Source organism: Enoplosus armatus, chromosome 9 (genome assembly GCF_043641665.1).
Source record: "Enoplosus armatus isolate fEnoArm2 chromosome 9, fEnoArm2.hap1, whole genome shotgun sequence".
Lineage (NCBI taxonomy): Eukaryota > Metazoa > Chordata > Actinopteri > Centrarchiformes > Enoplosidae > Enoplosus > Enoplosus armatus.
Window position 1 is genome coordinate 6,377,434 of NC_092188.1, and position 27,948 is coordinate 6,405,381.

The 27,948-nt window shown below is 42.2% G+C and overlaps 1 protein-coding gene across 1 annotated transcript; it reads right to left on the reverse strand.

Moving 5' to 3' along the window:
- Nucleotides 1-122: 122 nt before the first annotated feature.
- ago3a (argonaute RISC catalytic component 3a) lies at nucleotides 123-27,926 on the reverse strand. The gene is made up of 19 exons (XM_070912292.1): nucleotides 27,427-27,926; nucleotides 14,998-15,169; nucleotides 14,620-14,740; nucleotides 14,142-14,350; nucleotides 13,139-13,275; nucleotides 10,577-10,711; nucleotides 10,303-10,390; nucleotides 9,634-9,781; nucleotides 9,267-9,386; nucleotides 7,046-7,168; nucleotides 5,947-6,080; nucleotides 4,953-5,137; nucleotides 4,330-4,489; nucleotides 3,985-4,075; nucleotides 3,613-3,807; nucleotides 2,995-3,129; nucleotides 2,290-2,391; nucleotides 1,187-1,386; nucleotides 123-1,031 (listed from the first exon to the last, which is right to left on the reverse strand). The coding sequence occupies exons 1-19, from the start codon at nucleotides 27,443-27,445 to the stop codon at nucleotides 923-925; spliced, it is 2,583 nt and encodes an 860-aa protein (XP_070768393.1). The 5' UTR covers nucleotides 27,446-27,926; the 3' UTR covers nucleotides 123-922.
- Between the last annotated feature and the right edge of the window lie 22 nt (nucleotides 27,927-27,948).

Genomic DNA, 27,948 nt, shown 5'->3' on the forward strand with positions numbered 1-27,948 from the left:
AACAGTGTTATACTTAAAATGAAATCCATAGATGGCTGCAATTGCGCAATTGATATATCAGCCAATACAAACTGCCCCTGTTTAAACGTGACAGCTAAAGATAAATCAAAACTGATCTGAAACCTTGTAAGACAACAACTCCTTGTTGTGACTTTAAGGGGGCATTTATACCTCGTCGCCAACAGGTGGCAGTGTGCTCAAAAGAACATGTTGCTCCGTACAAGTAACTGGTGATTTCACACACTAGTGAAAAGTGACAGAACAGAGGAAACAAGAGGAAAAAGGAAAAATAAAAGTGGCAACTGAACCTCTGAACTAACTATATTCCAAAATAAATCAAACCCCACTTAACAACTCCAGAGTCTGACCCTTCCTTCTCTGCTCCCTCATTTCTGACACTGGAGAGAATCAACAACAAACTACAGTAAAACTGACAGAATGTAAAAGTGCTGCTGTTCAGACTGACTTGAGGTACTGTAGATGGCAAAGGAGCAGATTAGTAGACTATAAAGAACAATTGTGCCAAAGGGAAGGGAAAAGTAAAAACAAACAAGAAAAACACCCACTAGGCCACAAGTAAAGGAGACAAACAGGGAAGAACAGATAGGAGGGGCAATATAAAGGGGGCCTGATGAGGGAAAAAATAAACTAGTTGGCTGGTTTAATATTGCATAATAGTGCTGAGTTTCTCTCTTGTTTGTTTTTAAAGCAGCGTTTGCATCCTCAGTCCAGTGTGGGGTGCCTCCTCCCCTCCCTCCTCCCTGCTTTCCTCTGCACAGTGTCAGGTCCGGATTGACTAGGTGTATGGGGGGGGGTGGGGGGGTGGGGGGGCGGGACTTGCACATATGAGGACTCCTTTGACTGTCTGTGTGTGTTTCTGTGTGTATTAAGGTTGGCAAAGGTTGGGGAGGGTTGGTGTAGCTCAGGCGAAGTACATGGTCCTCAGGGTGTCGTGGTGAATCTGAACAGCTTTGGCCAGCGCCTGGGGGTCCCGACCGTTACTCTGACCAGACACATGGCTGCCCTCAGCACTGCAGAGTGGAGAGGACCCGTTATGATGGATGACAAACAATAATGGCATGCATGCAGGAAAACTGGGCACATTCTGCAAGTAATACACGACACCTGCTATCACAACACTTCTCTACAGAGAAGAAAGGAAGAACCTCTTGTTTACTCTCCTCACCTGTCATGCTCTTTGTCCACCAGATGGTAGCGGGCACGGAAGGCCACCAGGTGGGCGTAGTAGGCTGGCGCAGGGATGGAGACTGAGCGGGTACAGCGCACGTAGGTGTGGCACAACTGGTAGGTGAGCAGCTGGAACTCGTCAGCGGTAAAACAATTGTCGTCCCACAGTACATGGTAGTGGGAGGGCCGACTGGTGCCCTGGGAGAAGGGAATTAAATGGCACATTTGTATTAAGATTAAGATTTAAGAGACAATACTCAAATAAAATAGAAAGAAAACCTAAGGACATCACATAACTACACTGAGACATAAAACAAGTGGTAAAAACATAAAACGACCACAGTCAAACAATTTAAACCTTTGCATAAAATATAGAATAAGTACATAAAACAGGCATTCCCACAGGGATGCTATCAGCACCACAAACCAACTATGATGTATATCGCTGTAGTTCAATAGTGATTTAGGAGTTACAGATGCAATCAGCCTCTGGGTTAAGTGCTGTTGCAGATCCTTGCTGTCCTAGTTCTCATACTTTTCAGTCTTTTAAAAGAAAAGAGGAAGAAAGGAGTTAAAAAATGGTTAGCTGGAAGACAAGAGTGTTGTAGAATCTTTTGTCCCTTTTTTCTGCAACCAAATGGTGTAAATTTCAGTAATGTGGTAGCTCCTCGCATATGATTCTGATGCAGTTTGCACCACTTTGTCCATCCGTTTACTGTATCATGCTAAGGTGTTGCCATTCCACGCAGTTATTGCAAAGGTGAGAATGCTCTCGATACCACCTCGATAAATTGCATCACACCTTCCCATGATCTAGAAAACTTTTTCAGCTGTCTTAAAAAGAAAAGTAAAAAGAAGAGTCTCGTAAATGAGTATGTCCAGAATGAGAAATAGCCACTTTTCGATAAGGCTTTTGAAAAGGAGTATTTCCTCTTTTCTCTTAGGGCCATTTTATTTTTTAATCCTGTTTACTATCTATTTGCAACAATGCACAGCTGTGTAAAAGCACACGGTCTTCATATGTTAAGATTTTTGAGAGGGAGTGTGATGAAATACTGCTGATAGAGGCAGCAGGCTGGGCAGAGAAGAGGTTGGTCTAACCTGTATTCCAGCGTGACTGCAGAGGTAAAAGTCAAACTCGTAGGGATGCGTGATGTCTGTATCCACGGTAGTACCAGCAGGAATGTTTCCACTACGTCCAACCTGACAAAAGCAAAGTTAAGGTCAGTTTGTCCCTACTAATGCCCTGACTGTTTTTTTTTTTTTTTTCAAATTTCACCATGAAAACAAAAACGACTAGAACAGAAAATGGAAGATGCAGGAAAAGAGCAGCAGAAAACAAAGCTTTTAAAGCACTACATGATGTCAGGAAGTACAAATTCTAATCATTGAAAAAAGAACTAGTTGATGGACCAAAGGTTTACCAAGTGCTTCCCAATCAACCAATTAAAAGCTTAATGCTCCAGAGAGCCTAATGCTCTGTATGAGAGTGCCTGAACTGAAAATAAGGTTGTTACTAGCTGAGTCTTACTCTTGGGGCCTTGAGTGCCACTCCAGAGCTCTTGGTTTGAATTGGGCCCTAATGCTTTAATCGAAGGTAATTACAGGGGTTAGGAGGGTGAACAGTCCAATTGACAACAAAAGGTAATTAAGGAGACCCATTTCGAGTACTTAACGTGCTGGCACACAGCATAATAAAGAATATGGACTAACACATAACACACTGTACTGACTTTAATGGGTACCATCGCTGTGTCATACTCAAGAGTGTGTGCTTGTGCTTGTGCGTGAGTGGTGGGGACTTACTCTCTCGTTGCGGTCGGCACAGAAGAGGCGTGTATGGTGGCGTTTTTGCACAACAATGTATGTGATGCCTGGCTGGTACTCCTTCTCCAGGCTTATACAGGCCTCACGAATGGCCAGCAGCTCATAATACAGCACCTGAGGAAGAAGGAAAAAAAGGTCTTTATCCAAGTGCTCCATACACTGCACAATACATATTGTTTTGCCCTTATTTATGTGCGTCAGTTTAGTTTCATGGTGTCCTATCATATATGGATGATATGGATATTTAGCTGTGTTTCTCTACAGGCCTCATGTGCAACCAGTCATATTAACTTCATAGTTAAAATACAAGAAAACATAGGAATGTCTGAAAACATTAACATTAAATCATCTGTGATTAAAGAATATTTTGGAATATTCTGACGTGAACTACCAGTTTGCACGAATACATCTTCACCAGTATCAGCTACAGAGCCAAAAACTACCCAAATGTACGGTCTCTATTTAAAACATCAAAATCATGACACGTAAAACAGAATAAAGAAGATTCTGAAAGCCAAAATAAACTGAATTTTGGCTGGTGTTCAATTCAGACCCTGACTCCAACCAAGCTTTTTGTGAAAGAAAGTGGGAGCTGACCTGTCTGAACTGGCCTTCTGAAACTCCATCCCTGTAGAAAATGATCCTGGTGGGCTTGTAGCGGGTTGACTTGTAGAACTGGATGAGCAATTCCCGCACCATGGAGGCGAGGTCCTGGATGACCTCCTGCCTGGGCCTCTGGACCCGCACAGTGGCACAGTACCTGCTGGGGTGGGCATCCATACTGCCGACCACCTGGAAGAGAGAAGGGAGGATAGACAGAGCATGAATGAGGGGGGATGGTGATAGATTGCAAGTGCAGGAGAGAAAGGAAGACTAAGTTAGAAATGTCAATCAGCAGTGAATGTCAGATACAGGGATGATGAGCTCATAATTTCAACCAATAGGTGTAAAAATGAAGAAGAAACTCACGGCTGCAATTGAAGGCTTCTTCCCATCTCCAGCAGGTGGATGTGTAACATCTGCTCCCAAGAAAATAACTGGCTGCTGAAACACTGATGGTCTATTGATTGAGAGACATAACAAAGACATTAATTATACTGAGTAATATGACAATATATCAATTGTTTCATCGCGTGGTACCATGTTTATTACTATGGTGTGTGGTGTTTTTTTGTTTGTTTATGTCTGTAAATATGTTAGACAAATGCGTGTGCATGTGTCATATTCTATTAGAAGCCATTTAAAAGCATCCCTAACCCAGCATCACTGCAGTAGAGCACTGCCATATGTGAGGAGAAGGAGAGCGTGACTGACCGTTGGTGAGGTACCAGGATGTTGTTGATGCCTCCCAGCTTCACGTTGATCTTGAGGCAGAGGTTGGAGAGGGTCTGAGGTGACGTCTTCACCACGTTCTTCACCTGGACACACTGCGTGGCCATGCCCAAGAGGGTGTCTCCCACGCGCTTTACCTCCGCTATTGGTTGGTTACAAAACGTGAGCATAAAAAAAAGTTACGTTTGATCATCTTTAAAATTCTAAAATGTCATCGTTGCAAAAGCAGCACAGGCATTATGGTGCTGGTGTCAGTTCTCAAAATCTAGCCCTCAAAATTGAGATTAAGGAATAGTGTGCAGTGGAATACTTTTCAATTTATGATCCGTAATTAAATCAAAGCTTATAAGAAAAAAAAAACAGGTACGACCAGTCTTAGAAAAATATACAAAAGATAAAACATATAAAATACAATGGAAAGAATATTTTGTAATACAGGGTAAAGTACACTCTCTCCAATATGGCTCTTTCACTGACATACATTTGGGAAGCTGAGGAGGAGAGAATATTGCACCAGCACTCAGTCCCAGAATAGCATTAGTGTTTCCAAACCACATGCATATTGCTGGACTAATATAGTATTTATTTTTAAGCAGTTTTCTAACCATAGACAGGAGTCTTTCCCGGCAGAATGACGATGATGAGCTGCAGTCCGGCGTAGGTGTTCTTCAGGTGTCTGAACATAGGCTCCACGCTGTCCGCTCCCTGGGCGTATTTACAGAAACATGGCTGGCCCTGGATGGGCATCCCAGCATCCTTAGAGATCTTACGCAGCTGGTCTGTGAAACCCCTACACGAGGAAGAAGCAGGAGAGAACGATGAAGAGTCATTAGAATTGTGAAGTCAACTGCAATCAAAGCTGCAAGCTTGTGGCTTTTTTGCTTGGAATAAAATAAGCATGGACACCTGAAAAAATGACTGCGCAACATAAAACATTGTTCCTTGTGTCACAGAAGATTGTGTATCAAGGATGTTTGACAATGTGTTAGCTAGAGTAAACGTTTAACATTTTAAATGAATGTGTTTGAGCATGTTTTTATTTATATCATTGCATTTTTCCACGTCAGTTACAGAACCTTTCTTTTCAACATCTCTGCAATGCAGCGTAAAGCAGTTTTCAGTTTTTGGCCATCTGGCCAGGGACTACAGATGAAAACTATCCTTTTATCTACCTCTGACATAGTTATTTTTTTATGAATGTGCACTGTTCCTCTGATATTAACTAGAAAAGTACAGATATAAAATATAATGAAATCGTCAGGCTCCCTGTAGAAACACCACGGCCATCTGCAAACTGCTGAGATAAGAGATGCTACCCTTCTTTTAATAATCATTTGAAACAGAAATCACTCATTCATGCCAGATTACAATTTATGGAGACAAAAATATACAAATAAAAATCATCTCTAACATCCTGAAGGATTAAGTGATTAAGGAAAATGATTTGAATAGTAATCTAACAAATGTCTTTTGAACGATCATGAATATGCTTTAGTGAGCGTCATCACTGCAGCAGAGTAACAACAGAATCTCAGAAAAAAGAGTTTTGAAACCTTTACAGGAAAAAAAAAAAAAAAAAGCATGTGCAAATAACCATACTTTAGGATTTCTTCCCGACACTGCCTCTGTGTGGCGAAGCAGGCAATGGCCCACATCTTGATCTCCACCCCGGTGTGGAACTGCTTCCCCCTCATGTCCCACACCCCATGGCTGGGCGTGGCTACAGTGCGGTTCTGAAACAACATTGCAGTCTCACCACATGTACTCATGATTATGTGGGCAAACACTCACGTTCATACTTTTCATACAGACCGTCGCTTGGACACGCAGAAACACAAGTGTGCACACGCTCACGTACACACACAAACTCACACACTTACTTTCTGAAAACCCACAGAACCCACACACACTCTTCATCCATACCAAAATGTATTAACACTCATTTTTTTTACATAAATTCACACTTTGAAAAAAATGTCAGTCAAAGAAACATGCATTTGCACCAGAACTTTCAAATCGAATAACAAATATCATCAAGTGGTTTTCATGTGAACCTTGAATTTTATTGCAAAAGTAGTGTGATACACTGTGTGATGGAATCTATAGTATATAAAGATGCAATTTGGTGTGTGTCTTGCACGCAACATACTGTGCATAATGGTGTCATTGTTCTCAGTAATACACACACACACACACACACACACACACACACACACACACACACACACACACACACACACACACACACACACACACACACACAAATGTACAATAGTAAAGGTATGTCTCCTCAGAGAAGATAAACAGACAAATGTTAATAAACACTGTGGTTCAGTCTCAGTAAGTTGTTTCTTTAGCAACCTCTTCAACCCCCCTCTTCTTGACTTCAAAAATAATTAACATTAGGCAAATGCTGGCAAAGTTTTTGGCTATATCTGCCATAATGATCCACACTTTATTCAATCATGATTTGGGTTTTCTTTTTTAAATTTTAGGAGAATCAAAGTTTGCACTACTGAGACTCAACCACAAAGAAATAAGCCAAAAAGACTGACACCATGAAGTACAAACAGAAGCCAGTGAGTTAGTTCCCCTTAGAGACAGTGGACTAAAGGCTGAGAAGGGGAGAGCGTGTCAGACAAACAGAGAGAATGGGCGTGATTTAAAGGAAGGGTACCATAAAGTGCTCTGTGCTCACCCTGCCGCCGTACTGCAGCATGGGGGCGGGTAGCACTCGCCCCGTCACGTGGGCCATCTCGTCGCGCACCTTGAACTGGAATTCCTGCACAAAAGGGTCTGCCTCGTAGTTGGCACTGCGTACCTGCAAGGAAAGGGGATGGGAAGATTGGACACAAGGTCAGGCCCCAGTAGGTAATGACAGACATGAGTACAGACAATGGCAGTACTGAAAGGTTATGGTATATAGCCATATGTTTTACTGAAGTTTCCTTTACCTGCTCACTCACTGTGGCTGTTTTTACTTAATGCAATAGGTTGACATTTTGGGAAATAAGCGTACTTGCTTTGTTCTTCTCATCTAACTCTCGGCCAGAAAACAAATAAGTGTATTTCCCAAAAGGTGAAACTATTCCTTCAAGAGCATCAGTTAAATTTCGAAGACTTTCTCCACTGAGTTGTTGTGAATTACCAGTGTAGACAATTATTTTGTGGATGTTGAACAGTACGACAAAATTAGTATATATAGTGACACAGTGACAAGAATTAAGTCAAAGTACAGCAGTAGTTCAGTACGCATTATATTAAAAACTGTGATGTCTACAATGCTTGCCTTTGTGCCAAGGGCGTGTGCCATCATTGTTTTAGACCTTATGCTTGTTATCCTAATGAGGCTTTGCTTTCTTTTCTGTACTTGCTGGCGTGTGTATGGGTATTAGTTATCCTTTATACGATTTCTTTTTTGTGGTGAGCCTCGTTATTGTTTTCATTATTTTATAAGATGTTGGTGGACAGGAAAAATGTAATGGTAAATTGGTGACATGCCACAAAATGTCAGGTGCCAGCACCCTAATCCAAAATGACTGCAAGCACAGTGTACATGATTAGCCCAGCTGGCACAACATCCAAATTTATTATAGAATTCATTATGTACTTCTGACAGACACAGCTTATCTGCTTGTTTTGTCCTTTTCTGTCTCTCAACCTCTGCTATTCCACCCACACTGTCCTGTCAGTTTCGAGCAACCGTGCATCTAAATGAAAACGCCACCACAGTGATGTCTATCACTGTAAGCAAGTCCAGTCATTTTGCTCCTGAGTGAAGAGATAGGGAGACGTGGTTTAATAAGGTAACAACAGGTACTAAATGTGCATTGCTAATCTGATGGTGGCCAGAGGCAGTGTGCAGTCTGTCAATCTCCATAAACAATACTTTGCAGACATTACAGCAGCCTCACACACACCCACACACCCACACCCACACTCACACACCCACACCCACACGCGCACACACACGCGCACACACACGCGCACACACACGCGCACACACACGCGCACACACACGCGCACACACACGCGCACACACACACACACACACACACACACACACACTAAAGCCATTACGACTCTGGCATTTGTTGACCCTGGGTAGGTCGGCCTAGTAATTGCCAAATTCAATGGACAAGCAAGCAGACATGCCTCCGTTAACAATATAAAATGAGAATCTGGGAGAGGTGATTACAAAGCAAACAATTTGATATCAAGATGAACAGCATGGCAACCAAGTGTTAGCTTAGTAAGCTTAGCAACGCGGGCATTTCATAAAGATGTGTGTCCAACTCAATGGCTATCCAAATGTAACTGTAGCTGAAATCTAAATAAACTGCTAAAGGCTAAAATATTCTATATAGTCCTTCATGATTTCAGCATACTGATTTCAATACATACAGAGACTTTCTTGCCCAGCATTCAGCCATCCAGACAGCGTTTTGTCTTTGGCTGTTTTCACACCAACCTCCTTTAACGTTAAAGCCCCATCAATGGCTCTAACCTTCAATCTTCAATGTACAGTATAGCCTAGACCTAACCACATGAATGATGGTGCATGCTTAGGGCACTGTACAACATAATAAGATGTTATGCCTACTAGACAAAAATTGGACAGTATATGATGCACAAATACTATTTGCTGTTGTTTTCTGTTACTCAACTTTTACCATCAGTAAGAAAATATATTCCATAACGGTAAGAATGTTAACCTTACTACCTTTTTCAAGTGCCTGGTCATTCAAAGAAAAATTCAAAAAAGTATGCAAGTAAATAAGTGTCACAGCCTTGAATTTATAGTATGGCATCCACATTCTACTAGTCAACAGATGCCACTCAATATCAATTCAGTTTTCAAACAGGGTGTCTGTGGAGTGAGAGGTGCGATCTTGATACAGCAGGTGTCCCCAACTCACCAGCCTGCTGATCTCCTCCTGCCTGTCGGGTGCAGAGCGAGCTGTGGCTTTGATCATAGTGGAGGTCTGATTATCTGTCAGCTTCTTGATGCACCGCTGGCCAGCTACAATGTTACACACCTGCAAGAAAACAAAGGAAAAAGTTTGAACAAAGGTTGTATTTTTATATATTTTTTATATTACTTAGCCAGCAAAGGATTTTCTGGTCATACTTAATCTTTTTCTGCAGCTGCCCTGCTTCTTATTTATACAGTTGATACACAGGCACAGCTGGGAGCTTCCCAGCAGACCATAAAGTGCAGATTTCATCATACTTGGAGTTGTGTTTAAATTGAAACTAAAGGAATAGCAACTTGTTTTCTCTCACCTCCAGGGGAAGGTAGGTGTGCTTTTGCTCCTGGCCCACCTGTAGACAGGGCAAATGTGGGTACTTAAGCTGCAGGTTGTACTTCTCCCTGAAGTACTGGGCTACAGTGCGCTCTACAGTCTGGCCATTTTCCAACTGTAGAGGGAACCTGCAGAGAAAGACAAATGTCAAAGACGAGACTAAATTAGCAACTAAATTAGATTGACTGAACTGAATGTAAATCAATCACTATGTATAAAATCATAGCCATAGCACACATTAACAACACTTTAAAAAGTGTGTAGCAATCATTATTGAAATATAATTACATAACTTCACTCTTATCCTTAATATTCTAACAGCATTTCGATAAATGGCACATTGCCATAGGAATGGAACACCTTTTTAATAGCCATATGGTGATGTTAACGCCATGTAAAGGATAACACACAGCGAGGTACTCTATTCTGGATGACAAACACTGAAGATCAGCAGCTGCACACTACGGCTACTTCACTAACGGATGACTAATGTTGACCGCATGGTTGTAAGATGAGTCAGCCATTATCTGGTTTGTTTGGTGGTGAATTGGTGATCGCATCCTCTGTGATCCGTGTTCCCCACCCCCATCCCATCTGTACACTCCGCCCAGAGTCTCCTGTTCCCTCGCCCGCTCGGAGGCTGACTCACGTTTGATGGCTGGCAGGCCGACGGGTCACGTTGCAGACACGGTACTTCCTCCGCATGGTTCCACAGTGTGTCACCTCCACCTTCAAACCTGGTGAATAATATAAAGTGTTGGAGTAGCATTAAGAATGTGTCTGTGCGTGAATGGCTGCGACATGTGCTCTCCCTGTTCCTGCTCAAACACTCTCTTTCGGCCCCCACACACATAATGTAATGTTGTTCATCTGACTGAACTCTCTTTCTCACATGCAGGCACATTTTACACCCCCGTCTTCACCTTTGATTTCTTTGGTGAATTTGACCCGGTGCGAGTCTGTGAGAGGGCGAGGCTGCTCGTCTATGTTGTGGATGTCCAGCACTTCACACATGAACTGGATGACTGGCTGGGCCTTGTAGAAGGCGGTGGCAGACACTGCAAGACAAAGCAAGGACAAGAGTCATTTAAGACCAAAAAAATCAACATAATATACTACAACACTATACTGAACCTGAGTCTGTAATGCAACAGCGTTAAACCACTGGCTGCCATTACATCACAGTTTAAGTTGGATGATATACATGTTGAGTGTCTGCCTTAAAGGAAAAACTGAATAGAAATGTAAAACTGTTATGCAGTAAAAAGATTTTGTTAGGCTTTGTTTGACATTGTGCAAGACTCGGACTGTGAGAGGGAAATTAAAGGCTGTCCTAAGACCTCCCATAACACTTTTCACCAGTTTGTAACTCCTTCAGAACATCATGTGTTCAGAATTGAACTTTGACATTTTCACACAACAAACTGACACACAGCTTCTAGTAACAAAGGCAATGCATGAATGCCAGATGAATTGTAACACAGAGATTAAATATGTGTTGTATGTATCTTGAATGTGCAGTGTATCTACTATGAAGCTCTTGAAGAGGCTTATCACATAATATTTGTGTAGTCAGCCCACCATGCTAAATAAATGTCGCAGGAACACTGGAATTCATGCAGCACAGAGTTGCCTTTGTTCTGGTACAATGATTTCTCTCAATTAACGGAAAGACTGAGGCACTGAGAAATTAAAATATGATAGGTGACACGGCAGAGCAAGACATCACACAGAAAATAAAACCTAAGGGAAACAAGAAACACAAAGCAAGATAAAAAGAAATCCAAAAATGGACAGGGAGAAATGAAGAGAGAGTGAGGTGAAGCTGAGGCTGAGGCTGAGGAAGTTGTTGACGAACAATCTGGTTCAGCTGTCGTGATGTAAGAATCCTCTCTCAGTGTGTTTGATGAAAGCACTGCAAGCGCACATCCATGAGTGATGCCTAACAAGACGGCAGATGACTGGATTGTACACACACACACATTCTCTCTTACACCTCTGGTTTGCCTCGTGAGACATGAGAGCCTTTCACGACCAGCAGGAAGTGACATCACCCCGAATTGTCCTCCCCACACGTTGTCGTTTAACTTCTGTGTGTTTGGAAGTGTTTATGAGTCATTCATGCAAGTGTAATTTAATGGTGTCATTTCTCTGTAATTACAATTATTTGGTACATGCGATCACTCATGACACAGAGCGTGGGAAGCAGTGTTTGTTGCCTTCATGCTCATGTATTCAAATAGGCTTAATAGTTTTCTTTGCCAATACACAATGCCATACAGAGGAATTAGAAAACAAATGCTTTGCAAACACTTGGACTTCTAGTTCGTTGTTGGAGAGCTGACAAGAGACTTGAGCCGACCAATTGATTTCCAAGGATGAGAGGGCGGGAAAATGAGACAAAGAGAGTAGAGAGGGAAAGATTCAAATATAGACAGAGGCTTCAAGCACTTGGAGCAAAACAAAGGCTGTCTCAAGGAAATGCTCCACACAGCTACCCTCCTGACCCCAGCAACACCCACCAGTCTCACTCATTAAGGCACAACCACACACAGACACACACACACACACACACACACACACATACATACATACATACAAACTAGCTGCCCTCTGTCTCCACAGCAACCGATTCGTCAGTTCCCACCCAGCCAAGAACCCACCTTCCTCCAAGTTCCTTGGTCTCCAACAACCTCCTGCAGTGTGCATATGGCAAAACACATTCTCCACCACCCTCTCTGCCACTTATTTTCCACAAATAATGACAGACTGAAATTGTAGCTCATTATTCCAGGTCATCAGACAGAGTTATTCTACTGACAAGAGGCTAATGCTAAAGCCAATTACCAACCTACATCTCGAACCATTCCATTAATTTCCAAAAAAACAGTTCTCAGCCAGCAGAACTGGCTCCGTTCTGACAAATTAGTAACTAAATAACGTAATAAAACAAACATATCTGGTAGTTTCACTCAACCCCAAAGAGGTGTGATGCTTCATAAAAAATATATTCAACCTCCACGATGATGAAAAAGCGAGTATCAGACCTCATTCAGCTCCAATGAAACTGTATTCACATGAGCCTGACATTGTCAAGTTAGATTTATGTTAAACACAGCTATTAAATTTCCTCAAATGCAACATCACTGAAAATAAATTGATCATGCACAAATCCCTAAAAATAGCCTGTATCATGGAGGCTCCATGTCAGTCTAATCTGTTTAATTATTAAAATCTCATTTCCCCAGCTGCGCAAGAGGAACAGAGAAAACATTTTATGTGTGACTGTACAAGAAAGAGAAGGCAATTTTATTTTCCTTATTTAAAGGGATTGAATTACAAAGATATATATCTTTATATTTGAACATTTTGAAATAAGGACAGCTGTATTGGCAAAGATAACTCTACCTGTGTTTAAGGCAGTAAGCAATGAAAACAGCATTTCAGTGCAGCAAAAGAAATGCAAGGTGGAATTTGGTTCTCACCATCAATGTTAAGCATCATCTTCCACATGGCAGGGCGCACAGATTGATGGAAGCCGAACCAAACCTCCCTCCCACCTCCCAGGGGATGGTCATAGCCCTCTGGAGCCGAGAAGAAGGATCGACCCACCGGAGTGTACCTAGATGGAGAAAAGTAGCAATTATAAGAAAAGACCTAAAAGATTTAAGGAATGAAAGATAATGGGGAGGTAAAACAGCCAAAGGTCATGAAAAAGGACAAGATGAAAAGAGTGCAGGAGATGACAGGAAATGTAAGATTAGTTCACACGTCCTGAATTGAGAATGTAGGTCAATATGTGTTTGTACAGTGTCAAATTCAGCTGCTCTTCAATATGGCCTGAAACTCGGTGAAATGAGAGGGTGGTGACACTGCCTGGACCCAGCGACCTCTTATGACTCTGCCCAGGAGACACATTAATAATTGCACATGGGCTACATGTCTTGGTGAATCCTGGACTGACAAAGTGTCACGATGCCACTGCAATACCGGGCCCCTGGGGGCTGTGAACAGAGCTAAATGAAAGGTGTCGATATAACCACTTTTTAATAATGTTTTGAAAAAGGATTTTCATTAAAGCACTGGTGATATTGTGTTCGACTGTGCTCTTGCTGGGGCTTAGGAAAGTGATATCTAGTGGAAGATGGTATGAGGTCAAATGTGGCACCTCATGAGAGCCCATATAAGCTTTGTTTGATTTCCGTGGGGATCACAGTGCTGATATTGTTGTCACTATGACAAAACAAACATACAGTATTTGCTATGAGTATCAGAGGGAGCATTCTTTACAATGTGTTCTCTGTCTTTAGACTCTTTGTATGCCGACTGAAGATGAAGGCAGGGAGATTAGGTAAGGGTCTGCTGTCAAAGACAAAGACCAATAAATTATCTATTTTGGGCTCCAGCTGTCACTCTTTAAAAGAGTGAACCCAGAAGTCTGAACCTGTCATGAAACAACAGGCAAAATAAAAAACATCAGTAGCTCACTTCATGGAGGGCAGGTGTCGCAGCACCACGTCTACTGCGTGTACTGGGTTGGTGCTGATAGGCTTGTCCAGCTCCAGGGGCTCAGGCATGCTGCGGCCAGTCAGCACCTCGTGGAGCATGTGCCAGCTGACCAGAGACACAAACTTGATGGAAACTTTGAAGGGGCGATCTTTCCCTCCCTCACCTGGTAGAGTGACATCCAGGTCCACCTGAGGGGGGAAAGAAAGAAGGAGGGCGGGACAGAAGGTTAGATCAAGGCAGAGTGCATTTAGTGAGGGCAGGTTTCAAGTAGTAGTTGTTAAGATTTTGTGTAGGTGTGTCTGCATGTGTGTATGCATGGGCTGTGTGTGTTTTGGCAGAGGTAATGGTGAGCTGTTGAGATTGTTTGTGTGTGAGTATGTTCACTACATATCACACATGGTTTACATTCACGTTGCCCTGAAGCAAAATGTGTGTCTGTGTGTTTTTTCCAGCTCACCCCTGTGGGAGCCACAGGCAGTGGGTTGGCTGTGTACAGGCTCTTCTTTCCATCATAGACTGGCCGACGATCCCCAAAGATTGTCACCTTAAAGTGCTGCACCATAGAGTCAACCACCTCCCTGCACAACACACACAAACAAACAAACTTCAGTTTCAGTTATACTGTAGGTAGTAAAATGCTGACATATTTAAGACTTCATAAATAGTGTTTAAATGTCCATCAACAGCCATTTCTCCTTTGGCAAGACTCTGTAACCACGTGAACTTGCATGCTACTAGATATCAGCTAATAGTTACCCATTTCTAAATGTAAATACAGTACCTGAGAAAGGTGTAGGAGGAGCTTTAAAGATACTATTCAGAGGGTCCAGCCTACCTGTTGACTCGCCGTGGGCACTTGTCAGGCTTGATGTCCACCTCGTAGAGGTAGACATCCATCTTGGGGATCTCCACCTGGAAGCAGTTGGCCAGCAGCTTGATGGGCTTCCCCATGGTGCCATAGCCAGGCCGCCGTGGCATGGAGAACAGGGACTGGGCCCCAACGGCTCCTGAGAGGAGAACAAGGAGGGGAGGATAAGTGAAAAGAAAACTTAGTGTAGATCTGATTCAGGTCATTCAGGGTGAGGATGTGCTGGGTCATGTTATATTCAACATGATACATAGACAGACTGATTATTATCACAGATACTGTAAGGGTCTCTATTAGTTTGTACATTCAATATACATTATTTTTTAACTCAAGTTTAACATTTTTTAATTAAATTTTCAGTTTCCAACAATTCAATAACCACATTTGAGGAATCCTTCCCAAAACAATTTGCATACATTATTTGTTTATGGATAAAAGGAATATGTGAACATCAAAAAAATATTATTGGTTGGACTCTATAGACAAAAAAGATTAACAGTAAACTTCCAAATGTCAAGATAAGATGCTGTGTAGCGGAAACACCAAAAATAAACATCTAACTTCAACATTTGAAACATTACACAACACAAACAACCACTAAACTCTCAGTGAAACCATACTGTCACACTTCTATCTAACATTCATTTCAAATTTGATCTGACCTAGTGAGTAAAGTACAGAGAAGATATAGATGTGTCGGGGAAATAAAACCACTTTCAAAATGAACAACACACGGCCATGATGAAAAAAACGGGACGGTAAATGCTCCTACACGTGCAGTGAGAGTGTTTCATGGTGCATCAACACTAAAGCAAACAATGGCACATAGTCATTACACATGGGCCGACAGGTATACTGAAAACACACACACACACACACACACACACACACACACACACACACACACACACACACACACACACACACACACACACACACACACACACACACACACACACACACACACACACACACACACACACACACACACACAGGCAACTCAGGTGCATTGATCATATATGCAGCATCTGAATCAGGAAGTACATTGATTGGCAAATCAATGGCAAATGAAGCAGTACTGATGGCAATAAAATAAATGCAGATGCAAGACAAATGCTCGCAATGTGGCGATACAGCAATTCTGCCATCCAAATAATACCATAAACATTGTGACCATCACATAAAAAAAAAAAATATATATATATACACTACTCACAAAAAGTTAGGGATATTCGACTTTCGGGTGAAATTTATGGAAAATGTAAAAAGTTCATGCTACAGTGATATTATATCATGAAATTAGGGCATTTAAGTAGAAGCATGCAATGCTAATTTCTTCATCTCATTCCTCATTTCTGCTCAATGTGAATCGACCTCATGTGAAAGCTGAATATCCCTAACTTTTTGTGAGTAGTGTATATATATATATATATATATATATATATATATATATATATATATATATATATATATATATATACACACACACACACACAACCGCTGAATAATGTGACCACTAAAACTATTTAATTTCACTGAGGTGGAAGTAAAAAACGTGGCCCGCTAAGACGGCATATTGTGAAAATGACTGAAAGATAACGTTTCACTCACATTTCAGATGATGTAACCACCTGTCTGGACAATTTTTTGGACAATTTAGGACCAGCAGACAAGAATCAATGTATAATGATTAAATTGAAAAAAACTGCTACGCTCCAATAGACCAATACAGGGCAACATTAATTCCTGTTAATTGTGTAGTGCTACTTACAGGGTTTCACAGTTCTCACATTTGTTCTAAAAAATGGTATGACTTTGCAAGCACACACACACTCACACAAAGACCAAGAGATGTCTTCAACATGAGTCACTTTGATCCAGAAAAAGTGAGTTCTGTTCAACTTAATGTGCCACACTCATGTCAGTGCTATTTTTGGGTCTGCTGAGGCTTGCCTTCCGCATCATACTTCACAAAACAAATGGCTGTGCTGATGTGCCAATACAATGTTTGGATTAAATGTATGATGTTATCATGCATTTTGCTATTGTTATGCAATAGCCATCTTTATACAAAAACTCAGATGAGACTCATCCTGGCAAGTGTTACTTTGTTTATGTCTCCTCTCCAACCCCCATGGGCTTTTTTCTTTTTCAATTTTATTCAACTGTTTCGTTTTGTCTCCACAGAACTCTCCAGTTTCTACTAAAAAAACTGCCCAAAATGTGTCATTGATAAATGAGAGTCATAGCTGAGTGTGATTCATCACCGATTTGACTCATAGGGTCACATGTGTAGGTGATGTTGGGGTTGAGGGCCCTGCTGAGGGGAAGTTCATAAAAACCTCTCCACAACAGAAAAGAAACCTTCTGTAACAGCAGACAACATGAGCAATCCTGTTTGTTTACAGTCGGGCTTTGGGAGTATGTGCTTTCTACCCTACTCTCTTTCTCTTTCTCCTCTGGTGGGCTGTGGAGTGGGGGCTAACAGTGTTGATGGAGGGAGGCCTCGTGTTTGAAATAGCCTGCTGGGATAAAATGATGGAGAAAAAAAAATGGAAAGTCTGGAATTCCTGCCACGGCTGTCCCTCTCACACCAAACCATGTGCACACAAACTTTTGTTATGGTAATTCCTTTGGGGCCCTCAGTGAAACTTGTGAGGTAAGCCCACTTTCACACACACAAGAGTGACGAAAAGAAGGAAGACAGATATTCTGGTAAATCTTCATTAAGGCTACAGAAATAAGCTTCTCTACCACAGATTGAGATCTGTCCTATTTCAGTCAATTTCAGGACAGGACTTACTCAAGAAGTCCTTGAAACAAACTTCAAGAGGGTCTGCCAGAGAGTATTAAGTACATTATTCTGTCCTATGATTATTCTGTCCCATTATTCTGTCCTATCCTGGTAAAATCGCCATGTAGAAGGAGGATAGCAGGGAGTGGCTGGATTAGAGAGTGGGCAGGGTTGGTGTTTTCCGGCTTTCATCTGCCTCTAGGAACTGGCTTCCTTTCAGCATGAGTCACAGAGCCACCTCGGGCAGAGAAACACACAGCGGAGCATCCTTGAGTCCATGCTTTGGGAGTCAGTAGTGGATGAACTACAGTAGCAAGGACGGGGTCTTACAGCGAGAAAAACTTGAAGCAAACAAAAAACACATCTCTCACACACACACACACACACACACACACACACACACACACACACACACAGTGACGAACAGCTCTAAATTCTCACATTCACACAAACAAATTATTCCTGACACAGCGCAATCTCCAAGGCCAAACATCCAAAATAAAATGCCTGATCGCACAGGCTAACCCACCACCCGCAGTCATGACTTGTGTTTGGCTGCTGGGTATCTGACAAGATGCAAACAGGAATCAAAACAAACACTTTGTGTGGGTCTAATCAAAACACTGGCCACGTCACCACGATATTTGGCTACCCTGTCTCTGCATTCTTTGGCTTCCTGCGATAATGACTGTCACTTGCAGAAATGCTTTGAGACACTGTGATGTTGGTATATTTAGGTTCTCTCTGAAATGGTGGTTGCAAAGAAGCTGTTCATTTTTCTTCAAGGGCAAATGTCTCTCCATGTGGTGAAAAGTTACAGAAATGTAATAGGTTAAAATTGAATAAAATGTGACTTGTACTTTCTTTCTTTACAGGTGAGACCAAAATCTCTTGTGTGGAAAAAAAATAAGTTGGACGATTTTTCCTGTCATGTGGCACAGTTTGATTTTCTTTTTTAAACAGCATATAGCAGCCATTGGAGAAACCTACAACTTAACAAAATTCACTTTGGTCTCAGCATTCATCTGTGGTGATTGCGGTGAACACAGATGGGACCTTACAACGTCACGCACATGGCAGTCAACATGTTGTGAGGTTGAAAATCAACCAGGCATGAATAGCCAACTGGATCCTGATCATTCAGCAACATTTCAGATACCTTCCTCCTATCTGCCCTTCTTGGGAACTGTGTGTCTCTGTTCCCTCCACAAACAGACATAACAAACTTGGGGAGGGGGTCAGAGAGGGAGGTTTAACTCTCAAGCCGGGAATGGAGGTGGGGGGACTGGGAGAGTACTTCAGTCTTAAGCTTCTACAGATTTAAGTCAGTCTGTCCAATAATTACCTACTACCACTCGCAATAAATACAAAGGGATACTAAGGCAATGCAGTAATTACTGAGAACCGAATGTTCAAGACACATAAGCAACATTATTGTTACGTGATGATGAAGACCTTGACTGTCAAAATGGCCACTCTAGGGGCTTGTCAGGTGTGTGGGATGATGTACAAACCCTAACAAAGACGCTTGCATGCGTTTACAGGAACATCCAAATTCTGAACACAGAATACTAATGAAGAACATGTCAGGGATACAATGACCTCTGCTGTTTGGAGGTGACGTATTATTGTTGGTTATGACAAATAGTGAAAACACAACCACAAATCTACACAGACACATCAAAGGCTTCTTGACTCTTTGTACAGTGAGTGTAAGGGTTCAAGGAAACCTCCCCTTGTTGAGTTGAAAAATGCCGCACTGAGTGTGTGTGCACACGCTTTCATATAATTACAGGAAGGACATGTTTGAACAAACAGAAAAGGGGAGATTTAATCCTCCCCCTGTCTATCAGTATGATTCTCACTTCCTGAGCCTGTACATTCAGACGGTGAAAGGCGACTAAGGAGGCATAACCCTTCTTGATCATGAATAAAAGTAATTCCATTGGTGTATTTCAGTGAAAGTGCAACAATTCTGTGTCATGGTGTGGATGGAAATTGCCACGAAGGCCTTGGGCCTATTGCATCCTGCTGAAAGAGTAGCTTAAGCGTTACCCTTCATTGTGCAGCAAGCCATTCATTCTATAAGCTAGTTCAGGTACTGGCTTTGCATGAAGTTGTTGTTTCATGAAGATATGCAATTGATTTTTAAGATTCAGCAACAGGCTACCCTCAGAGGTTTGAATTATATATTTATATTTCTTTTCATTTATTGTCACTAAAAAACAAACTGTTACAGGTGGTTATAAAAATTAATAAATCTCAGGCCTAAAAGCAGTGTGGGTTTTGAATTAAGTAAATAACTGTCACTAAATATGAGGGATGCACATTAGGTGAAGTAAGCCACACAAATCTTCATGAAACTGTGTTTGTTATGTTCTTCACTTAATATTTAGAATCATTGTTTCCGTATTTCTGGGCCAAATGCAGTAATTTCATGTTTAATTGTGCCAATATTCTACAAACTTTAAAGGGATATGCCAACTAAAATCTATCCTTTGATAAGTTTAAACCCTGCGGGAAAGGTGGCGCTTAAATGTTGGTACTTTCTCCTTTCAGAGAACAGCTGCTGTGGCCAGCTTGAATTGATGTCACATACACTGTACTCCAATAGTAGCATGGTTTCATGGCAGGTTTCATGGCATCCATATAAACTTCTCAAACTACTCCTACGAGTCCTGAAACATAATCCACTTTCCCGCTGTCCAACAGCATGCCCAATATGCTCCAAACACTCATATTGTTGCCAATTTTTTGCTGAACACACAGCTTCAGTTTGCTGCTTGTGCACTGAGCTGATTTTGTATGTTGCTTGTGCGGTTAGCTGGCAACCCTACTTTTGGACATATTCCGCCACTTTTTGTCAGTGGATCAGTTTTACACAAGTCAACTGGCAATGTGAAGAGTTGCTGGCGTCTTTTGCAATTCAAGCAAACCTCAAACTTCCAACATACACACATAATATACTAATCAAGATTGGAGAGGGCTTTTTCTGTGCTGTTGTAACCCTGTCTGACAGCTTATTAATGATTATCATCAGCATTTTTCTGAATTTGTTTAATTTGATCCAAATGCACTAATATTAGTAGTTTGAAAGTCTCATTCTCTTCCCTAAGGATTGATGCATTCTTCATTAGTCCTATCAGGACCAAATAGATTCACATTCCCAAATCTATTGTATGCACAGCCATATTTGTATCAACGGAAAGTATGGCGAGCACAAGAGTTAAGTTAAGTTAATTAATTGTAAACAAAGCTGAGTGATACCATTCAGCCAGTGAGGCTCCAGCACTACACTGCAATACTCAACATGGAACAAGTAAATCAAATTAATAAAATAGAACACACCAATAATTGTGACGCCTTTCTTAGCATATTTTGCAGAAATATCTCAGCAAATGTGAACTTGTTCCAACACAACACAGTCACACTTTACACAGTGGGCTGGGAGCCAGAATAACTAGTGAGAAGCTAGGCTGACGTACAGTCCCTGCTATCCCCCCCAGCCACATCCCCCCAGTACACAAACGTCCACGCTGCTAATGAGTGCACACGTCCACACATATACAGACCCACACACCAACACACACACAATACAGCTGTTGTGTTTCTAATCCAGAGAGGCTGAGCTGTGGGAACAGGGTGAGTGCTCAGTGGCCAGGCACAATAGCGTCAGTCACAGCAGGCAGAACCTTGACACACACACACACACACACACACACACACACACACACACACACACACCACACACAAAGATTGATAGCTGGCGAGGAAGGATTGATACACGTCACACAGTCAGACTCCTCCTGCCTCCTGCATCTGGCACCCATTGGAGTCCATGCCACTCTCTGCCACAGAACACCAGCAGGCAACCACATACTGACAGGCTGAAGAGGGCCTGGTCAGTCACAACAACATGCAAAAATGTTGAACCCTGCCCGAGGACAAACCTGAGGCAGAGTGATAGAGTGCACACGTGAGAATGAAGACAGTGAATGAGAGTACATGACAGAGAAATATTTTCAGAGAGGGATTTGGAGGGGGTTAAGAATCAACTGTAGTGAGAAGCCAGTTTCTGACTCAGTGGTATTATGGAAGGCCCAACAGTCTTACTGACACAGGTAGGTGATGGACGGATACATAAACACACGCACATACATTCACACACACAAAGTACCAGCTCTGTTAAACTGACCAGGAAATTTTACTCCTGTAGGTTAAATGGAGCCTTCTGTCCTCACAGTCTTGCTAGTCCAGCCTGAGTGGAACAGTGGACGGGGGCCAGGGGGTTGTTGACTTTTTATGTTGACTTGGGCAGGATGACTGCTCTGTCACTCTGAGAGTTTACATGCACTGTAATAATAAATTAATTAGAACCAAAACAAGGTAATACTCAGATTACTACAGCCGTCATGTCAACGTCTTAGCGAGAACATCTTACTTGCATTAGTTTGCCCAAATCAGAACAAGTGGAAATTAGCAATGACGATTTATTTGCAGAGGTTTTGAGGTATCTGCTGCCGACACCTCAGTCACCATCCTGATACAATGAAGGTAACTTTTCATGTGTAATGCTCATAACATTAAAAATGACAGTCTTCATCACTGGCTGCATACAGTTTTTCATTGGAACTATTTCCCACATCAGTAATTGTCACAAAAATTGTTCATTTTAATTCTTCAGCTGATCTTCCAAAGTTTTTCTACGATAGATTGGGTTTTGTTTATTATAAGCATACACAAAATGGTCTACAATCTGAATGGAGGAGAGACAAACACAACTCGGAGACAGACGGAGCTGTGTAAAGCAAACTTTAAGCTTCACTGAAACAACCTCTTCTCTAAAATGTGATGGTATTGAGAAATTCAAGTAGTGTGCTCATTGTGGTAAAGTGCACTTGTTTTTTGGCAGAGAGACAGCCGCATTGTTTTAGCAGATGGATGAAAGGAAGACAATCACTAGCCTCTTAAATATCTCTGGTTTTTGTTTGTTGCTGTTGAGACGTTGTCTCCTAAACATGGGAGTAAAAACAGAGCTACATTTTTAATTACGATCAGCTGAGAAACATTTAAGTAAAACTCTTCAATTATATGCAAATATACCTTTTAATTTACATGGTAGAAAAGTACTGATTGTCTCTTTTTAAATGTGAGAAAATGTAGTTGCTACTACACTCTCTTTTAACAATCCTCATTTCAATACTGTACGGAATAATGAAGAGATATTTGCAATCTTTCTCTGCCACTGATAAACAGACTGACTTCTGTCGGTCCTCCAGTGAGCCTCCCAATAAAACACACAGACTTCCTCTTCCAATTCCCTTTCTTCCTGTCCATAACCTCCCCCTAAAATGAGCCCCTTTTAGTTCCCCCAAAAAACAGATCTCAGGAAGGGGAAAAGCAGGAGGAGAAGGAGGAGGAGGTGGAAAAGAAGTGTGGTCTGGCTGCTCTGGCTTCAAATCTCTGTGACACATCACAACCAGCCTTCCTCCCCCTCCACCTCTCCTCCTACTCCTACTCCTATACCCCCCACACACACACACGCACACGCACACACACACACACACACACACACACACCATCCCTTGACTTACCCCTCCGTCTACCCAGCCCACTTGCAGGAGTTTGCTGTCAGCCCCATACTCTGACAACAGCATGTATCAGCCAGCAGTTTTGCCTCCCAGTCTACTACATCAACACATGATTAAGACTTTCTAGCCAACATGAGAAAGATATATTCCACACAGGGCCACATGATTCACAATACAATACAGAAAATCATTTTAGACAGCAAATTTGAAGCATGTACTTGTTGGTATTTACTGTGTTCCAATCAAGAAAAACTACACTGAAAGCGCTGAGCTGAAACACTTTGTGTATGTCAGAAAGCAGAAAAAAACAGAATGATGATGCATCAGTGGAGATCGTCACGCAGCACCTGCCCAGGTTCAATTCTGGCGCCATTTTGGATTTCAAAATAAGAATGAAATAAATGAAAAAATGACACTTAATTATTTAACCTATTTGTAAACGCTGTCAAAGCAAAGTCATATTTTGTGGTAATTCAAGTAGCAGGCACATCTGGCTCAACATGAAAATAAGTGAGGATGGCAAAAGGTTACTAAAGTTTCTTTACCTGCCCAAGAAAGTCTGGAAAGAGGGATACTATAATTACTAAGAAAAATATACAATTGAATACATGAAGGAATTCTGCCTTTGCTGTTCAACGTACAATACTGAATATCATTGACAGCATTAACTGTTAAAATAAGAAGTGAACTATGTAGATTCTGGTCCCTGACACTTCATTAGAGCACATGACACATGAAAAACTTCTAAAGGGGGTATTTATTTTTCTGCAATAAAATAAAGGCAAGGGTAAATCTCTCTTTAATACAATGAGCCTAAAGAGCAACTGCAAACTGCATTCTCCATAGAAACCTACAACAATATGCCTATGGTTCGCCTTATGGGTGGCTGGGGTTGCGGATGGGGGTTGTCTATTGTCAATGGGCTGCTTGAATGAACTGAGTATTATGGGGCAAGACTACAAATCAAGTGCTAAGCCCTCCCCTCAAAGCTGACCCCACTGTCTGTACAAAATCCACAGAGAACCAACCTACAAGGAGAATGACAGCGACGGGAGAGTTTCCCACTGAGACACAGAGAGGGAAACAGAAGCAGCAACTAAGGAAGGGAAGGGGGGGGTGTCTGTGAATCCAAAAAAGAGCGGGAAACATGGGAGTGTGAGAAAGAATGGGGGTAATAAAAGGGGAGAGAGACTGGCAGAAGACCACGAGTAAGACATCAAAAATACCCCAAGAGACATAACCCTCAGTGAAATGAGTACCAAGTGTCGTGCTAATGGACAGCAAAACCCACCTCCACCAGGGCTGCCTTTCACACAAAGCTGAGTCATCTCCAGCTAACTCAAATCCCACCTGGTTACAAAGCGTGGTGTGATAGGTGGAGGGTGGTGGAGCCCCCCCTGTTGTACTGTGCCTGCCATCTCATTGCCTTCCAATAAGCTGCATCTCTCAATATGCAGATTATGTTTATGTGTACAGTTGTTGCCGCCACCGAAACAGGTTTCTATGATGACAAGAAAAGCCTTGGCTGGGTCACAGGTTACCCATCCATACTGCTTAGCTGGGAGAGGAACGACCTGATATGGGCAGTGATGTAATTTAAACAATAGTTCGACATTTTGGGAAATACACTTCAAATATTACTACAAATATTCGCAGATCAACCCCACTCTCAAGTCTGTAATATGAAACTACAGCCAGCAGACGGTTTGCAAACAGGGGAAGACAGTTAGCCTAGCTCTCTCCAGAGGTAACAAAATCCACCTACCAGCTTACTAATGAACATCTCATTATATCTAAGCTAAGATAACCGACTGAAGCTTAATATTAAACAGACCGATATGAGCGTGATATCGATCTTCTCATCTAACTCGCAGCAAGAAAGCAAATAAACGTATTTCCCAAAATGTCAACTATTCCTTTAAAGGCTGGCCTGGCGCTGAAACATGCATGACTTACAAATAACTGCATTCTGTGTATAAGTCAAAAATGTTATGTAACAAAATATGTATCTCTCCATTTAAGGGCCTACAGTAATGTTTACAAGGTCAAACCCATCATTTGAAATTCCTGACTAGTTCTGGCTTCACAACTCTGCCATAATGTAACATCACATCAGTATCAAGTGACAAGCTGTTTGTGGGCATACCTTGGGGTTAACACATCAAATGGTTTTGATTTACTTAAGGCTCCAAAGCCTTGTACTCATTATATCGCTAGTGCTAAGCTCTCCACTTGCTGCTGCTTAGACCACTACCAGGGAGAAGAGTGAGTCAGTTTCTAAGCGGGCTCTCCAGGCCACCGACTGACTAATAGAGGCCCCCCTTTTAATCATTCATCCAGGCACAGGACTCACTGGTTGGCCTGTGGTGGTTGGTGATATGTGATTGTGAACCCGAATCAGAATCAGAATCAGAAATACTTCATTGATCCCCGGGGGGAAATGATACAGTACCAACACCAACACACACAATATCAAGGCCATGCAACAACCTACATGGACAAGCCAGACAAAAGCAAAACATGCCTGTATCTGACTGGTAATGCATTAATGTCTTCCAAAGTGAAAGCATCAACCACACTCCTTAACACACTTAACGTAAGGCTGGCTAGAAGTACACTCTGCATGAAACTGCATTTGATGTGCTCTGCTGTGGAAGACTGTGCTGCAAGCAAACACCTATACACTCATGGCGGGTCCCATGGTCTGTTAAAGATGTAATCTTGTTCAGAGTATACTGTAAGCTTAACTTGCACACCTGCCCCAACGGTGACACGTAACTGTTTTAGTCTGTTTGACATTACTATAGGTGCTTGGTTACTAGGAAAACACCTTGTGTTCCCTTATGCTTACCGGCGTTGGGAAGTATCCCAACTGAGAGGAGCAGAGAGGCTAATGAGACAGTAGGCAGCAGAGAGGGATCTCCTCTTGGGGAGGAGGGGGGTGGATTAAGAACCAACTGCTGTATCATGTGTCTCTGGCTGATCAAGAGTACCTGGCATTCAGTTTATGGTCCACATAAGTGGAAAGCTTCCGTTACAATTGAGACAAAGCCAGGCGGTCCAGACTGTTTAACTGCCACCATGACCAAGAAAGAAACCAGTCATGGCAGAGGTTGACAATTTTGTATCACCAGGACTAGACAGCAATATGCAAGGTTACATGAGGTTATTGATGTAGATAAATATGTTCAGTAAAAATGTTTTGTAGTTTTTAAAACTCAGGCTGGTGTGTAGTTGGAAAAACAAACATGTAAACTAAACTTCACAGGTTACACTTACAGCAAATTTGTTCAAAAAACAACCTGTCAATGTTGTTAAGAAAAACACTGCCAAACTATTCACTCTTAAGGAATTAGAAAACAGCCCTGGCTAAATATTTCATGTACAAAGCATGGGCACAACAAAACAGGTAAATCTCAGACTGTACTTGCTGTGGGAGATCTACTACTAAATTATGGTGAGGTCAGTCTGGGGTCAGTGGGTGACCAAGACCTGGGGGGCCTTGAAAGGACAGAAAGTATACCCACTGTCACAAGTTCTAAAGTGGCTAGCCATGTTAGGTCTGAGCTGAACACAACATCTCATTCAGCACCATCACTACTAAAACCCATAAAACAACTTAGTACTGTGGGAGTCTTCCTGATAATGCAGGGGAATACCAGGCTTAACCTCAGCACCTGTTTAATGACTGACTTATAAAATGATTACTTTTGAGTTCAAAGAAGAAGTGTTACTCAGTCTCGCATGACGGGGAGAGTTATTCAATGAAACCCTTTCAACTGTGACTCATGTTTAGGCAAAATAACAGCAGAGGATGATAGACTAACTGGTTATAGTGCAACACCCTCAAGCTTCACCCAGGGCTGTCAAGCACAGCTGCAATAAGCCCCATCATCGTCCCGGTGTTTCATCTCACTAGCGAATGTAATCCTCAGGAAATGTAACTTCCACTCACACATGTACTGTAAAATAATTAACAACTTACTAAAAAAGCATTACGGAATAATTTACCTGTAGTTCCGATTTCCATTCATGAGGTCCCTGCCCGGTTCACTTCCCGGATCACAGGTGTCAAACGTTTGGAACTCTTCCTCCGCTCAATCCGGTGTCTCCTCCGGCTGCGCACCGCCTCTGCAGCGCTGAATGGCAAAGTGTCCTGGTCTCTGCTAGCTCCTCTCTCTGCGGACTGTCAAAGGGGGCCCTTCCGTGCAGTCGTTTCACCGGCCGGGGGTCTTCGGCGCCCCCGCACACCGCCGTTCGCACACAGTCAACGTATCCAATCGGATTTCACTGCCACGGCGAAAGCTACTGGTTGCTCAACGCGACGCTGTGGCAGTGAAAACCTGCTAGTTAGCCAAGTTAGCTCGCTAGCCAGGCTTGGGAAAGTGGCTGGAACGAACGAGAGGAGCTGTCAGGACATCATCACAGCGGGGTCACCGAGTCCAAATGAATTCCTACCGATAGCTGAACGTTAACAGAGACATAAATTCGTATCTAGTGCACAGCGAGTGTCGGGGTAGCAACAGTAATTAG

Bases quoted from the DNA above. Each gene is read 5' to 3' on its own strand.
- ago3a (XM_070912292.1), bottom strand. The intron at 13,276-14,141 runs GTGAGCTACTGA...TTCTCCATCTAG, and splicing joins CGACACCTGCCCTCCATGAA to GTACACTCCGGTGGGTCGAT. The intron at 1,032-1,186 runs GTGAGGAGAGTA...TCCACTCTGCAG, and splicing joins GTGGACAAAGAGCATGACAG to TGCTGAGGGCAGCCATGTGT.